General features: G+C 35.0%; 1 protein-coding gene across 1 annotated transcript in view; it reads right to left on the reverse strand.

Annotated features, from left to right (window-relative positions):
* AGBL3 (AGBL carboxypeptidase 3) overlaps window positions 1-17183 on the reverse strand; it is a 132718-nt gene that overhangs the window by 108747 nt on the left and 6788 nt on the right. The window contains exons 3-5 of the mRNA XM_044677822.1: window positions 16538-16720; window positions 11073-11180; window positions 909-1059 (exon numbers count right to left, since the gene is read on the reverse strand). Of these exons, the coding sequence (XP_044533757.1) occupies window positions 909-1059; window positions 11073-11180; window positions 16538-16720 (442 nt within the window). The remainder of the gene's footprint in view (window positions 1-908; window positions 1060-11072; window positions 11181-16537; window positions 16721-17183) is intronic.

Below are 17183 nucleotides of genomic sequence, written 5' to 3' on the forward strand. Positions count from 1 at the left end.
TTTCTCCCCCAAACCTCCTAATTTCCTAATTCACCTTATTACTCTTGAGAACACCAGCATCATCCAAGTTATCTTGCAACTCAGATTTCATCTTCAATGCCTGTTTTTTCCTCCTACTCCCATTTCATTTCTTGTCAAGATGAGTACAGTTTACCTTTGTAACATTTTTATATAGACTTCCTTCTGTCCTCTGACACGGACACTACCCTTGGTGAAGGCCTTCATCTATTATCTGGACTACTGTAAGCACTTGGTAGTTGATCTCTTTACTACAAGGTTCTCTTCATTCCAGTCCACCCCATACTCAGTCCACTTTCTATCAGTCAAAGTGATCTTTCTAAAAAGCAGGTCTTCCTATACTTTACAAATATACTCTGGGCTCCAGCAATACTGACCTCCTTGCGGCCCTTTGAACAAGACACTACTTATAGACTTTAGGGTTTTTTTTTAAATACTAGTTGAACTCCATGCCTAGAATGTTCTCTGCCTCTTATCTCTTCTACTTGGCTTCCCCAGTATCTTTCAAGTCCCAGCTAAAATCCCATTTTCTATTGGAAGTCTTTCCTAGGCCTTCTTAATTATAATGCCTTGTTTTTGTTGATCACTTCCAATTTATCCTGAATATAGCTTATTTCTACACAGTTGTTTGTATGTTATCTCCCCATTAGACTGGGAGCTCCTTGAGGGCAGGGAATGTCTTTTACTTTTCTCAATATCTTCAATGTCTGGCACATAGTAGGTGTTTAATAAATGTCTATTTACTGACTGATTCAAAATCCTCTTAGAGAAATTTGATTTTAACATGTGCAGACTATTGTATTAGTCACTGAAGATCCTACTATTCAAAGAAGTACCCAAAAGCTAGCTAATGTCCTACATCCTCATATTAAAGGAATTTTAAAACCTACACTTTGACCACCTTTTGCAGATTACCACTCTCAAACCTGGCTTCAAATATCAAAGTGTTCTCCCAGTCCTCCACAGGTAGAATTTCTGATGCCTTCTGAAGAGATCTGATACCTCCTATTCGAGAATACATGAAACAGCGGTCTTTATAAGCTGGTAAAGGAAGCAGAACAAATGGATATCAGAGTCTATAATGGCACATATTAATATGAATATAGTTTGAGGCTTGTGTTAGAAATTGTGTACTTTCACTGAACACCTATGCAATTTACATTTTTAAGTTGGAACCAAAAAGAAGGCCAAAGAGTAAACCATTATAAGGTCTCAACATTTCATCTTCTGAAAACAGAATTTTCATATGAAGACTCCTGTTACAAGATAAATAATAATTGTTGTCCCATTTCCATTAAGTATCTGTTTATTTTCTTTTATGTTTAAGCAAATGTGCACTCAGGCTAGAAGTTAACACTATTAAAATAAGAGAACTATATGTCTTTTTTTTTTTTTTAACCCTTGTACTTCGGTGTATTGTCTCATAGGTGGAAGATTGGTAAGGGTGGGCAATGGGGGTCAAGTGACTTGCCCAGGGTCACACAGCTGGGAAGTGGCTGAGGCCGGGTTTGAACCTAGGACCTCCTGTTTCTAGGCCTGACTCTCACTCCACTGAGCTACCCAGCTGCCCCAAACTATATGTCTTTAAAATGGACCCTCTAAGAACAATTCATGTTCATTCTTTATCTTTAAAACAAAAGACAACTATTCCTCTTATGACTTATATTTTTAGTTAATTATATTCTCCTTGGGATACATTCCTACTCATCAATGTTCCTTTCTTTCTAAAAATGTGGTACCCAGAAATGAACGCAATACTCCAGATGTGGTTGTCTCACTTTAGAATAAATATCTCTCTAGTTGTGGAAATTATATTTTTACTAGTGAAACTCAAGACTGAATTAGCAATTTTGTTATCTGTATAATAGTTGACTCATTCTAAACACACTCAACTACAGCCTTCTAAGTCTTTATTCATGAGGACTGTGGCCTATTTAAATCCTGTACCTGTGCACTTTATTTTTAGAGCCGACAAGCAGGAAATCTAGGATCCTTATTTCAAAATCTATCATATTATCTATCCTTCTAAGCTTCATGTTTATGTTCAAATTGATAATTATGCTAGTGATATCTTTATCAAACTCATTATACAAATGTTGAACAGAACCTGATTAGGAATAGAGTCTCATGTAAATGCTAGTTTCTTTAGAGTAGCAGTTCTGAAAATGTGGTTCAAATGTCTTTGAATGCTGAAGGGGTGTTCCCCAAGAGTGTTTCAGGGTATCCACAAAGTTAAAAAACTACTTAAAAATAATACAAAGATGCTATTTGCCTAAAATACTCTTCCTTTTTCCAATTATATATCTTTGTGAGGCCAGATTCTTTGTCCATTTAAATCAAGACAACATATTGCATGAATTGAATGTGGAAATAGGTATGAGAATGCTGCTCTCTTGTATTAAGCCAGATATTAGATTGTCAAAAATATGTTAAACAGTATCACTTTCTTTTTTTCTTTTTGCTCAAGTTAAAGTAAAGACCTGGATTTCAGAATAAACAAGAGCATCATTATTATCATGCAACACAGCAAATAAATAAAAGTATATAAACACACAATACATGGTAATACAAACAGAGAGGTTTGTCCCCGTAGAGGCAAGAAATTCAAGCAGCATGAGAGGAAAAGAGATGCTTCAGGGAGAAAACATGCTCAGAGTTGGGGTTTGGATGGCCAAATTATGTATTCTAAGAATGGGTTTGGTTGAGAATGGGTAACTGGTGCCAAAAGTAGGCAGGGGCTTTCCTAATCAGACTCGGATGTGGTGGAGAAATTCTTAAGGACACTTTATCAATACCTGGCTTAGGTAAAGTTCAGGTAAGGGGAATTTATTTGGACCACAAACTAAGTCAGCTATCTAAGACAGGAGAATGACTCAAGAACCCTGAAGCAAGTCAAGAATTCCAACCAATCAAAAGCTCCAAGCATTATCTGCCTGACACAGAGTTGACACAGAGTCAACACAGATCAGAACAGTGGAAAAGTACAAACATGTCTGACTTAGCCTACATGCTTTTATGGGCTTTATGATCACTTAGCCTAAGTGACTCTATGCTGTAAAATAACTATAACATCAAACAATATGAAGTTTATAACTATAACAATACTTTTCACTAATTGGAAAACAGCTATTTTTCAAGAAATTATTTATGTTAATGTGTAATGGGCTTATTTTTATTCTTTTTAAATGGAATTTTTTTCAAAATCTGTTTAAATTTCAAATGGTAAATAGGAATATAAACACACAAACAAACACTCTTTGGGAACCTCAATAACTTTTAATAGAGTAAGGATATACTGAGACTAAAAAATTTTAGAATCACTTCTATAGGGTTGACAGCAATCATACCCAAAGTTCAGCAAGTTCTAAATCTACTATTGAAATTACCCAACTTTATCAATTTTTTTTGCATAAGATCAAACTTTTTAATTGCATGACTGAGTGATACAATATTAAGAGTACTGGATTTGGAGCTAGAGAACCTGAGGTAAGAATCTTGGGTTTGCAAATTACTATTTGAGCTTAGACAAATCATTTAAACTTTTTGGTTCTCAGTTCCCTTGTCTGGAAAATGAGTGATTTGTACTGATGACCTTTCTATTCCACCTGTAAATTTATGATCTTGTGGCCCTAAATCCGAATCCACCACCCTTAAAGTATTTCCCTAATTTTTCATTTTAGTAATCCTCTTGAAATTTGTCCTGAGTCATTTCAAGTAACTCCATTGTTTCCAGTCTTACTTGTCTTCTGGGTATATGTCAACCTATCTGTTGGGAAAGGAGTCATGTACTATACCTGAGAATAGCTGAGAGACAACTTTGCATAGGCAAGTATAGGATCCTCTTAGCTTCTCACTATGCCATTTCCTTTCTGACCCAGAAATTTTTCCACCCGGTTATTCTGAACCTGGCTTTTGATACACTCTGAATAAGCGTGGAACTTTGCTAATGATTGGCTGTTGAATATGATTTGTATCTGGAATCAAACAGAGCTAAGAGAATTTTCTCCATTATGATTTTTTTTAGATCAGTATGTGCACATGAAGGGGCAGTGTAGATATCATTATAACCATATCTCACCCTTTTCATTTCATAGCAAATTTCTATTATGACAGGTGAACAATGGAAATTTTGTCATTGTAATACAAAATCTATCAATTAGCATATTAATGCTAAAATATCTGACTTACTTAGGATACAAGTATGAAAGACTTTACTACTTTTTATCTGAATTTGTGGTCAACCCTATATCCCAAGCATCTAAGTAAATCAGTTCTTATCTTTGCTATTAGTTGTATATTTATGTATAACATTAGTCCCTTGAATTATTTCACTCTTTTAGGATAATATGAAGATAAAGTTTATGCTCTCAAAGAAAGGGAAAGGGGAAAGATATAAAAGTTTTAAAAAAAGTTTAAAAAAATAAAAAAAAATTTACTGGGGGGCCAAACTTTAAGAAAGCAACAAGATTAAGCTGTTAGAAATCTAAGGACTAGGATATATATAAAAGAACAGTTTCTGAAATGTTTCACAATGTGACATACTGGTTTTAAGTATGTTTTAGAAATAAGTTCTAAAAATGGAATTAAAGCTTTTACATATAGAATTGCATTAATACTTGTAAATATATTTAAATCATTTCCCTGTTTTGAAATATCTGTCTGATAATATTAAGAAACAGAAGACCTCATTTTCCAAGTTGGGCTCAAATAGATCATAGTAAGATTCCTCCTTCAGGTTATAGTATATGGCATTGTCCTTAACAAATACTAAGTTGGTTGAAGGTTGAAGGTTCAAGGGCTATGAAAAAAAAAATTCTCTGAAGTTTCAATTGAATTATGAGTTCCCAACTTGGCGCTTTTCTTATAGCCTTGTAATTAGTACTAATTCCATAAAGTCTGAAAAGGTTTTTTCACTGTATGAACTATTACTTAGAAGGCCAATCTAGGTGGGTAGATGGCACAATGGGTAGATTCCCAGGCCTGGAATCAAGAAGACTTAAATTCAAATCTGGCCTCAGACACTACCCTGTGTGACCCTGGGCAAGTCACTTAACTCTGTTTGCCTCAGTTTCTTCATTTGTAAAATGAACTGGAGGAGGAAATGAAACCTGTTCCAGTATCTTTGCCAAGAAAACCCCAAAAGTCATGAAGAATCACAGACATGACTGAACTACAATAACAATCTGATTAGATTTTGACATGGTTTGCTAAATTATACTGTCTAACCAGCTAGTTTTAGCAGTATTATCTAAAGCAGTGATGGGCAAACTATAGCCCACAGGCCAGATGCCGCCTCCTGAAATGTTCTATCTGCCAGGCGACATTATTCCTAATCTGACAAATACAATGAGTAGGATACAATACAATGAAACTTCGAAAGAGTTGCCTTAGAAACAGACGGACAGATGAGCATTTCCTTTCCTTGGGCCCCCTCTTTAAAAAGTTTGCCCATCACTGACCTAGAGGATTTTCACAAACAATCTAGGATCTGAAGATGATAAAAAGGAAATAACTCCACAAGCCTGTCCCGATTCATACCCAGCTTTTGGAAAGAAGCACAGGGAATGTTTGCCAGACCCCTGAAATCATGGGTGCTACTGAAGGACCTGACACCCCCCTAAAGTTACTTATCTACTGGGTGTCTTTATTCATCTGTTGTAACTTTGCTTGTTATATCAGTCATGTGCATATTATTTACATGCTATCTATTCTGTAAGCTGATTGTCATTTCTGCTTGCATTGATGTGTTCCCGTAGGAAGCCAGGGTCCTTGTACTGCCCTTTGCTGTTCGTGGCTTACCCTTTGTGCTTTGGAAGAGACCCTTTGGGAAGTTTCCAGCTGCTTTTCTTATCAAGAGTCTAACTCATTGTGGAAGGAAACTTGTAATAAAAGTGGAGTGAAAGTAGGCATCTTCCCATTTGAATACCAGAAAACTTTATTGAACTGCCAATATTCAAAACATATGTTCTGGAATACAGAACTTTTCACTGGCTAAAGTATCTGTTGTGGGTTTTCCCCTTTCTGTTCTCATGTTTCTATTTATATTGTCTTCTTTGGTGCTAAGAACTGCTCCCTAAGCCAGCTCCCATACAAGAAACAGAGACTGGAAAGATAGAGTTGATGATGGTGGACTGATATAGGGCTAATTGTGGTACTGCACCATTGAGTATGGTTAGCAGCACAGGAGGGAATCACTGAAGTTTGGGATGAGTCAGTTCGAGCGACCCCAATGTTTCTAGTCTTTCAGGTATTAGTAAACCAGGATGTTGGGAGAGGCAGTATGTACTTTGATTCTATCTCCTTGTCTCCTGTATTACCTGCTAGTTAACAACACATGTGTGCTTTCATCCCATCCCCCTTATCTCTAATCTCATCTCCCTATTATACAGCAAGGGGGAAGGAGCTCAGACACAATGCTGATCCCTTTTTATAAATGGGTATCTATAAGGATTATCTTTCCTTTATTGTAAAATTCCTCTATAAAAACAGTGCATGGTTTGAATTGTGTTGCCTGGTTGTATTAACAAACTTTTGTTTTTATAATAAATTACTTTTAATTTTCTCTACCTGAGTTTGTTTCATTATTGAGAATAAAGGCCCAAATGAAGATTTTCTTTTAACACTATCAAGAAAAACTCACTTTCAAGAAAGACTTATCTTAATTTATTATAAACTTCATCATCAGAAATTTTTTACTCACGTTCAAATTTAAATCCCTCTTACTGCAACTTAAGCTTTTATTCTTGTTCCATTTCATAAAAAAGAAAAGTGACTGGGAGCAGCTGGGTAGCTCAGTGGATTGAGAGCCAGGTCTAGAGACGGGAGGTCCTGGGTTCAAATCCGACCTCAGACACTTCCCAGCTGTGTGACCCTGGGCAAGTCACTTGACCCCCATTGCCCACCCTTACCACTCTTCCACCTAGGAGCCAATACACAGAAGTTAAGGGTTTAATAATTAAAAAAAATTAAAAAAAGATAAATGACTAACCAATATCTTCTGAATATCTCTATATACTTAAAGAACTAAGTACTACTAAAAGTTTTATCCCTTCATCCTTTCTAATCATTGTCATCACTATTAGATTTTTATTGTCATTATCTTCCTTAGTATCTATTCCCAATTCTTCAGATCACTCAAGTTTGGAAAGCTTGAAAAAAAAAACCAACTTGAGGGACTGTGCCATTTCCCTCCATTTTATTCTCTAATTTTTATCCAGTTTTATATTAAACAGTACATGGAAATTCCAAGTTAGGTATTTTTGCTGGTTCATTCATTTCAGCCATGTCTGATTCTTCATATAAGTAATACAAAAGCAAAGCCAAAAATATTCCCTGCTCTCAAGAAGTTTATTATTTGTGCCCAAACAACACTTAATTCTAATTGACTCATTGAAAATCTAGTTGCATATCTAATTAAATATCTTTTGCTTAAATTAATTAGGATTGGGAAATTTTAAAAAGGGAAAAAGAAAACCCTATGCAAATGACAACTTTTTCAAGGGTAAAGACTATTACTTCTATATCTCTCAATTCATTAATCTTCACCTCAGATAGCTAATCTATTGTCAAATCTTATTTTTACCATTTCATTATCTCTCCTACATATTTCTTTTTCTCTACTCACACAGTTATTACTTTAATTGAGGACCACATCACATATGGATTAGACTACTGCAAAAGTCTTCTGGTTAGACTCCCTGCCTTGAATCTCTCCCCTTTCAGTGTCCACTCAGTTGCCAAAGTGGTCTCTAACAAATGCAGGTCTGACCATGTTATTACTCTTCTCAATAAGAAACAATGACCTGTTATATCCAGGATCAAATATAAAATCCCCTTCTCTATCTTTTGAAACTTTTCATAATCTGAGCCCTTCTTACTTTTTCAGACTTACATTCCACTCTTTCTATGATGCAGCTACATTGGTCTACTTGCCTACTTGCTAGCAAGTTCCTCCTATGACCTTCCATCTCCTATCTCTCTGTATTTGCAATGATTATTCCTTATGCTTGGAATATCCTTTCCTCCTCACCCCAATACCTGGTTTCTCTAGTTTACTCAAAGATTCAGCTCAAATCCCACCCCCTGGCAGATCTTTCTTGGCCTTTGCTACTGGTTTTCCTCTAAGGTTACTTTCCATTTATACTGTATACATCTTCTATATACAGTTATTTGCAAAATATTCTCCTTATATATTATTATATTATGCATAATATAATAATATGATTATTAGAATATGAACTCCTTGAGGACAAGAGCAGAGGAGGAGTTTCTATATAGCCCACTCATCAGAACTGGACAAAAAATACAGAACTTTGGGAGTATCTAGGGTTCCTGGCTACATCTTGGACTTTCTCTTCTAATTTTATATCTTAGGAAATGGCCCCACTTAGAAGAAATTTTTTTTCTTCTAAAGCTCTTGAAGCTTGAAGGCATAGTAGTTAGGTTGCTCTGTTTATGGGTGTGGATAGATAGAAACAGGGACTGGACAGCTGTTCTGACTTAAACAGGTATTAGGCACCACAAGGAGGCAGCAGATACCAGCATTCCAATAGCTGCATGCATGCCTCTCTCAGATATGGCTGTAGTCAGAGTAATACTTGGTGTTTAAAAATTAACATGGACATATGTGTGCTTGTATGTATATTTGTATGCTATTATGCCCTATCCTACCCTCTTACACCCCTTGCCCTTCCCATTAAATACCATGGTCTGTTTGTTCTGGTCTATAGAACACAGTTTGGGAACTATTTCCTCAAATATTATAATATACTAACTACTGGGGCTGAGAGAGTGTCTAGAATATTCATCTGGTTAAGAATTCAATCGCTGACAAGCAATTTTCCCAAGAATCCCTTTTAAAATCCTGCTGTTATTAGAAGAGATTAAACTATAGGGATGATAAGAGGAGAGACCTTGATCCTGGTCTGAATGCTAATAACAAATAAAGTGAAAATGATGATTACTGTCAGTCTTATTACAATGAATTTGAAGGAAAAATCTTTTTTTTTTTTAAAAGTAAAATGAAGAATCGTTAACTGGCTTTATTCTTTTAACTGTCCAAAAACCTACTGGCCAGAGTTAATACAGAGGCTATGATGTTCCATTTCATTGTGTAAGAGTTTATTTGTATAATTCTGTACATTTTCAACTCGTATGCAGTTTATTTTCTATTTTTCAGATACATACAAATATAGTTTTTAAAAAACTAAACACTAATTGATAAAAATTTGGGATCCACTTATATTCTTTTTAAATTATACATCTTAAAATCTGATTTGAGACCTTTCCAAAGTTTATAGTATCATTTCAGCTATCAGTGAGAGACACAGACACAGAGACAGATTGACTTATAGTGCTGACCCTGCCATTTATTTATTGAATGATCTTTGAATATTTTCCCAGGTTTTTAATGCAATGGCCCATGTGATAGAATCTATATACAGGTAAGTCCTGCTTATTATAACCTAATATATAAGGTAGAATTTTAAAAATGGGATAGTTTATATCTGTGATTCTTTTTGCATGATGGGAATTTTCATCTACAAAAGACCTTCCTACCACTATTTGAGCTCTTCCCTTTCCTTAATCTTTGTTCCAACTAATTAGTCTCTACTAGGTTCTATTCTTGACTATTGCTTCCATTACTCTCACCTTACCTATCAGTTATTATTATTTTTAAATCCTTACCTTCTGTTTTTAAAATCATTTCTAAGACAGATGGGTAGCATGGGCTAGGCAACTGGAGTTAAGTAACTTGCCCAGGGTCTATATACATAGCTAGGAAGTAGCTGAAGCCAGATTTGGACTCAAGTCCTCCCAACTCCAGAACTGGCATTACCACTGTGTTACCTAGTTGCTCCATCTATCAGTCATTCTTCAACTACTTCTCTATTCAGTAGTTTCTCTTCTTTGGGCTTTCTGTATATTGAATAAATTAATTTGTACTATAGCTATAAAAGATCCACAGTGAACCAATAATTGGAAGGTATCTAATCTATTATAAAAGTACTTAAAATGTCAAATCCTAATAGTTAAAAAATCCAGGATCTCCATATTTCCATGTTTAAGGAGCATGAGAGTCTGTGATACAGATTTCATGACTCTTGGAAAACCTGAGCTCTACAAGAAGACATGATGGATAAATGTCTCATATATGATGTTTTCATATGTCATGAAGATAAATGTCTTCAAATAAATACAAATATGATTAGACATATCTTTCTTGGTCTCAAATGTTAAAAATATAACCAATGGCTAGATATAACAGGGAGAGAGACTTTAGCTTAATATAAAGAAAAGTTTTCTTAAGTGCTGTCTTAAAAAATGGAATAGATTATTTTAGAGGACTGTGAACTCCCTTCACTGGCAAACTTTAATGAAAGATTAAAAGACTGCTTATTGGGAATGATGTAGGCATGATTCATACTTTTCTGTAGGGGTAAGGTTTACTCCAACTCTAATTCTACAATTCTAAAAATGCCACAGAAATTATTTTACGTGTTTATATTTAATTTTGTGTCAGTCCAAGAAAACCATCTTGATGGTCATGAAAACCAATGAAAATAAGTGAAAAACCAGGTTGAAAGGAAAAGGGAACCATCAGGATGGACTACTGTGATAGCAAATTAAACTTAATTGAACTGATTCCCACAAGTTTATGTAAGTTTATAAATAGACAAAATTTGTTGTAGATGATTTCTAAGTATTATAGCAATGCAATATCTTTAAGTGCTCTGAAGTTATTGTTATTGTTTTTTAATACAACTCATCTTTCTGGACCTCATTCTCTTCATTTGTAAAATGAAGGCATTGGACTAGAAAATCTTCAACATTACTGCCATGACTAATGCTATATGTTTAAGTCTATGAATGATTCTTGCCTATTGCAATTAGTATTCTAAGAAAGACTTAGATGAATATATAACTGAATCTCATACTGAGGGAAAGTCTAGTAATTAATTTTTATAATTGGAGATGCAAATAGCAAAATAAAATTTGAGACTAACTCAACTCTCAAAGTTATTGCATAATCTGGGGCAAAAGTACATACCTACCCTCATCACCTAGATAAACCACAGTGCCTTGAGAAGAGTCTGGATAATGGGGTGCCAATTCATCACCTGCTGAGACATACAATGGCTCAGGGCAGGGAGGAGCCCAATCTGCAAAAGAACATATATTTCTAGAGTTTAGCTAAATGACTAGAAATAAGTTTAAGCTTGGATATTGGATTAAAAATAAACTCTATAATTAGAAAATGGTATGTGTATATGGAGAAGACATCAAAGCAAAGTTCACATGGAAAAGACCTTTGAGTTTTATTGGACTGCATGCAAGTTCAGTATGAGTCCGTTGAATGATATAGCAGCCAAATCTGCTATATCTAATTTGACCTTATTTTAGTATTTCAAGGATCCATGATAGCATCATTGAGTTTCCTCTCACCTAATACAGATCACATCTTCTTTATGCTTTAGTAGGGAGGTGATGTGACCTCAGGCTTATACAAATATAGGGGGCCAGAGTAAAGGTAAGAGCAATGATGGATTTTGCCCTGGTAAGACTAAATGTGAAATATGCATTATTTGAAGAGCCACATTTTAGAAGATACCCTGGTGAATTAAAGTAAACCCAGGAGAGAGGAATCAGGATATTGAGGGGACTTGGGGGGAAAAAAGTCAGAGGAGGATGCATTGAAGAAACTGGGCATATTTGACCTTGAAAAAGAGTTCTTTTGGAGGAAAAGAGTCTTCAAATCTCTGTGTGGTTGTTATGTAGCAGAAATTCAACTTTTCCTGCATGGTCAAAAGGGCTTAGCATACAGTTAGGACATAGCTGTGATAGGAGACTAACTATTTTGATATCTGCTAGAGGTTTCTTTCTGCTAGAAGCAGAGTGACTGATAAATTCCTGAAATACTTTTCTGGAAATTTAATATATACTTCAGAAGGTAGAAGAAATGATAAGAAGAACTGCTATTTAAACATGATAAGAGAAGCAGTGGGAGGATCAATGGATTTGAGTCAAAGGAAGAGAGTGATCATGTGGTCTTAAGAGAATGTGAAAGATATATAAATGAACACTAGCACAGTGTGATGTGTACTTTAGACTTCAAAGAATTCAGAGAGAGGATTAGTAGAATTCTATAGTTATGAGTCAGCTCATGAGAAATAGATCTGAAGAACAACATTTTCATGGAACATATTCTACTGGAAGAAAACAGCATCCACACAAACAAAATACAAAGTAATTTCCTTTCTATTCACATTTCAATCACCTTAATTCAGGCTTTGTTTTATTTCTCAATTGGACTACTACCTACAGAATCCTAATTAGTCTATTAAATATTTTAATATTTAAATTTAATATTATTGATTTAATATTTAAACTTAATATTCTGTTTTATAACAAAATTTAAAGACATTCATGATTACTTATATAGTCTTACTTTTTACTATTTGTCCATTTAAATATTTGTGATTGTTAAGTCTAAAGCCACTAAAATGATTTTCCTAAAATGAAGATGTGATCATGTAAACCCCACCCCATTCTTCTTTCTCAGTAAACTTCCTATTGCCTCTAGGAGCAAATACAAAACACTCTATATTGGCAGATTCAAAGCCCTTCAAAGCCAACCTCCTCCTATCCTTCCAGTCTTTTTACACATTACTTCCTGACACAAATTCTTCAATCCAGTGGCCTTGGCCTCCTGGCTCTTACGTGAACAAAACACACCATTCTCTCAGCTCTGGGTATTTTCTCTGGTTGTGTCCTATGCCTAGAAAACTCTCCTTACTCTGTTCCTTACTACCTCTGTGGCTTCCTCTTTGGTGGATAATAATTGAGGAAACAATATGAGCTATATGACTTATTAGCAAAATAGGCATAAGACCCTGAATACAGAGTGATATAGATTTTTATGTATTATAAAAAAATCAAAAAAGGCCAATTAATTCAAAGAAAACAGCTAACCAGGATACAAAATTAGGCAATCAGATTTCTCATTGGAGGAAAGATTAGGGACTTTTCATATTGGGAGGTGGAGAGCAAACAGATGCAATTCCCTGACATCATAAAAAGACATGTCCTACCCTCTCCAAATGGAGAATCAAAGAAAGGAACATAGGACAAGGTCAGTTTTCAGATAAGACATGTGAGTTGCTTGAGATGTATTAATGTGAGAAAACGCCTAGTCTTCAGTCTTCAGATGTGACTGGGTTTCTGATCAGCACAACCTCAGTCTCTAATAAGCAGGCAGAGGTGGTCTAGCTTCCCAGCCATCCAGGACTAGGTTCAAACAATGTAACTAAAGTTTTCTCACAAGACGGAAATTGGACTACACCTGTAATTGAATAGAAAGGGACTTGATCTAGATCCAGAATTGAATGAGAAGATGGAGTCAGTGTGGTACATTAAATTTCTTCCTTTAAGTTCCATATAAAATTACACCTTTAATAGGAAGACTTTCCTAACCCCTCTTAATTCCAATGATTTCCCTTTTTAAATTATTTCTTATTATTCTGTATGTAGTGCTTTGTACATTTTCGTTTGCACATTGTCTCCCCAACTAGATTGTAAATTCCTTGAGGGCAGGGACTATCTTTTGCCTCTTTTTGTAATCCCAGTGCTTAGGTGTCTAACACAGTGCATGGCACCTATTAGGTACTTAATATTTATTGAATTGAATTGAATTTTTTAAGTTAAAAAAGCAACAACAAAGTAAAATCTTAAATCGAAGGATATATATCACTTGCCAGGGAGTTTTCTGTGTGGATTAGACTAGATGGTCATTGAGATGTCTTCCAACTCTCAATTCTATAATCTGTGATTCCATGAGAAATCTCCATAAGATGTCAATAATATTTCAATATTCTTTAATTAGCACTGAGGATGAAACTGCTACAAGAACACTCAGAGTGATTTAAACTCAGAGTTGAGTAATAGAAATGGAAAAAAATAAGGATAGAAATTAGAGCTCTTAAGAATTTGTAAAGATAAATAAGAGCATCCATGATGGAGGTCAAAATGTGGAAAATACTAATATAAAGTGGCAGATACTCTAAAGAAGAGAATGGCAGAGATAGAACACAAAAATACAGAATGTTGCAAGAAGTATTTGAGCAAAGTCAAAAGACAGCAACACTGGAACACTATGTGAAGTCTCTAAAAACCAAAGAATAACCTTGAAAACTGAATTTGGTTAGAAAATTTGAGAATCAATGGCTTTCCAGAAAAATATGATAAAACAAAGGACATAAATACTATGTTTCAGGAAATTATACAAGAATAGTGCCTCAAAATGATAGAATCAGAGATCATGGTGTTAATAAATTCTATAGCATGATGACGGAGAACAACCACAAATTTCACATACCCATAAATGCAATCACCATGTTCTAGAGTTTCAGTGTCAATAAATAATCTTTCCAGGAGGAGGCAACCTAAATGTCAAAAAACATTAGTTCAAATTACCCAGAATTATTAATCAAAAATGGGATATGTGAGAAAACTATGGCACATGGTACACTAAAAAGAAAAGGGAAATGGTTTGTACCCAGGTATGATATCACATATAGCTTGGCATATTTGTAAAATTTGGATTTTTAATAAAATGACAAATGACTTAGTAATTTCTCTTGAGAAAGCTAGAAGTGAGCAAGTTCTTTAAGATGTAATTTAAGGGCAAAAGAATTGTATTAAAGGAAAACAAATCCAGATAGCAATGGAAAAGGTCAAGTGATGGCTCATAACTTATATGTAGTAATAAGGAAATGACTACTGCTCTTAAGAATTTGAACTTGGTTAAAAGACATGGAGGTGGGGCAGCTAGGTGGCTTGAAGGATTGAGAACCAGGCCCAGAGATGGGAGGTTATGGGTTCAAATCTGTTCTCAGATACTTCCTACCTGTGTGACCCTGGGTAAGTCACTTAATCCCCATTGCCTAGCCCTTACTGCTCTCCTCTATCTTGGAACCAATATATAGTATTGATTTTAAGACAGTAGATAGGGTTTTTTAAAAATAAAAAAATAAAAATAAAAGACATGGAGGGAACTACAGTAGGTTACTTTCATGAGAGAATCCTAGGGATAAGAATTTTAGAGGAAAGAAGGAAAAAGTGACTTACAAGTGAAGTTCAATTAAAGATGTGGATGCAAAACAGGAAGAGAAAAAGGTTCATTAACCACTTTTTTATATGAGATAGCCAAAAATTTTTAAAAATTTCTTACTAAAGCAGGAATCAAGGGATCTGGGGCTAGAAGGATAGGTTTGTGGAAGGTTATATATCTGGGTCTGTGAGTGGGGCTACATTGTTTTCAGGATGGAGAATACTTAGGGATTATTTTTAAAGAGGTAATATGACAAGATTTGGTAGAAGATCAAACTAACTTAATAAGCCTCATTGGTAGGGAAGGGAAGAAAGTTGAGAAGGAAAATCCCTATCTTCAGTGAGAAGTACTCTTCTCATGCTGAACACTATTGGCTAGTTCTTCCTAATTGTAGAAGGTGCTGAGAAGTCTAATATAAAATACATATGGAAATCTTAAATTTTTAAAACTATTGTGCTGCAACTTGTAATATCTTAGATTGAGTTTTACTTTTATTCTTTACACACACACACACACACACACACACACACACACACACACACACACACAAAGGATTTACTAACCAACAATAGTTTGTAAAATTGAGTTGTGGATGAAGCAAGAGTACAAGATATTTAATATATTTAAGAAATATTATTTGAAAGTCCTTTAGAAGTGTTCATTTGCATGCAAATAATTACTTTAATAAGTTCAGTTTTTTCAATAAGAACCCATTAGCTAGGAAGCCATGAACACTAGTAAAATCAGCTGTCATGCATAAAATCTAAGATCATATACTCAATGATACTGTTGTACAGCACTACCTTTTATGTGTTAGTATTGTACAGATAAGCCTTTGCATAAATGGCAAGAAGAGGAAAAGTTGTGATTGATTTAATTACCAGTTTCCAAAATTCTCTAATATTACTGTCTGGGCTTGGAAGAAAGGCAATTGTCTTGGGACATACACATTAAGATCAAGAGAATAACGGGAAGAATGAGGGGGGGAAATGTAAAAGGAGAAAGAAGGTCTGAAGTGGAAGGGCTAAGTAAATTCTCAAGATTGTTAGTAAAAATTCTAAAAGTTCTTATCATACCCTGCAGCTGTCTCAGAGACCAGTTTCTTTTAATCATGGGACTTTTGGCTAGATTCGAGTAGAAATATGCAGTACCCAAATACTCTGCCTGAGTCTCCATGTGTACAGTGGGGAAGTGAGGGGGAGAGGTAATGAAATTGTATATAGATCTAATATAGAACATAGTATTGATGTTTACAAATGTGCAGGATCACCAAATTTCTTACACGTTTTTAAGTCCTACATCAAGAGCCGGCTGATGCTTCCCAATCTCCTTTTTGGTCTTGAATCTCCTTAGAATGGCACAGTAAGTTCGCCATGATTTATGTACTAAATGCGGCTAATAAGGACATACCAATGTGCAGGATTTTGTCTTGTACTACTTCACAGTGGCATGGCCATCGTGTTTGACTCAGTGGACCAGATGATGAGACACCATATAGGTCTCGGGGCTCACGAAGACGTGGGATCCATCTCCCCAGCTGATATTCCAACAAAATCTGTGTAGTCCGAGGTAAATACTGGTCACTTGTAGTATCTGTTGGAAGGCAAATGCAAGCAAAGGACTGACTGGGGGCAAAAAAACACAAATTCACAAAAGTGTTCATGTTTAAGTTTCCTTTATTTTTCTTCATTTGAATTAAATAAACAATTTTCCTCTATGAGTTATTAACAATTATTTGGCATTTACATGACTTTTATTACATTTTGTTATAAATAAGTACTTATAATTTAAAACAAACAACATAGAAAAGAATGCTGGACTCGGTCAGGAAGGCCTCGATTTAAGAGCACATCATTCATACCCTTTTATTATGTAGGAGACCCTGGGCAAGTCATGTAACCTCTAGTTAGTTTCCTCATCTGAAAAATTGGGATAGGGAGTTATACTTTCCTTACAAGGTTATTGTAAGAGTAAGGAGATGTCATATATAAAGTGCTCTGTGAAATTTAAAAATTAAAGAATGTGAACTACTATTACTACAAAAATAAAAATGATT

This window comes from Gracilinanus agilis, chromosome 5 (assembly GCF_016433145.1).
Source record: "Gracilinanus agilis isolate LMUSP501 chromosome 5, AgileGrace, whole genome shotgun sequence".
Taxonomy (NCBI): Eukaryota; Metazoa; Chordata; class Mammalia; order Didelphimorphia; family Didelphidae; genus Gracilinanus; species Gracilinanus agilis.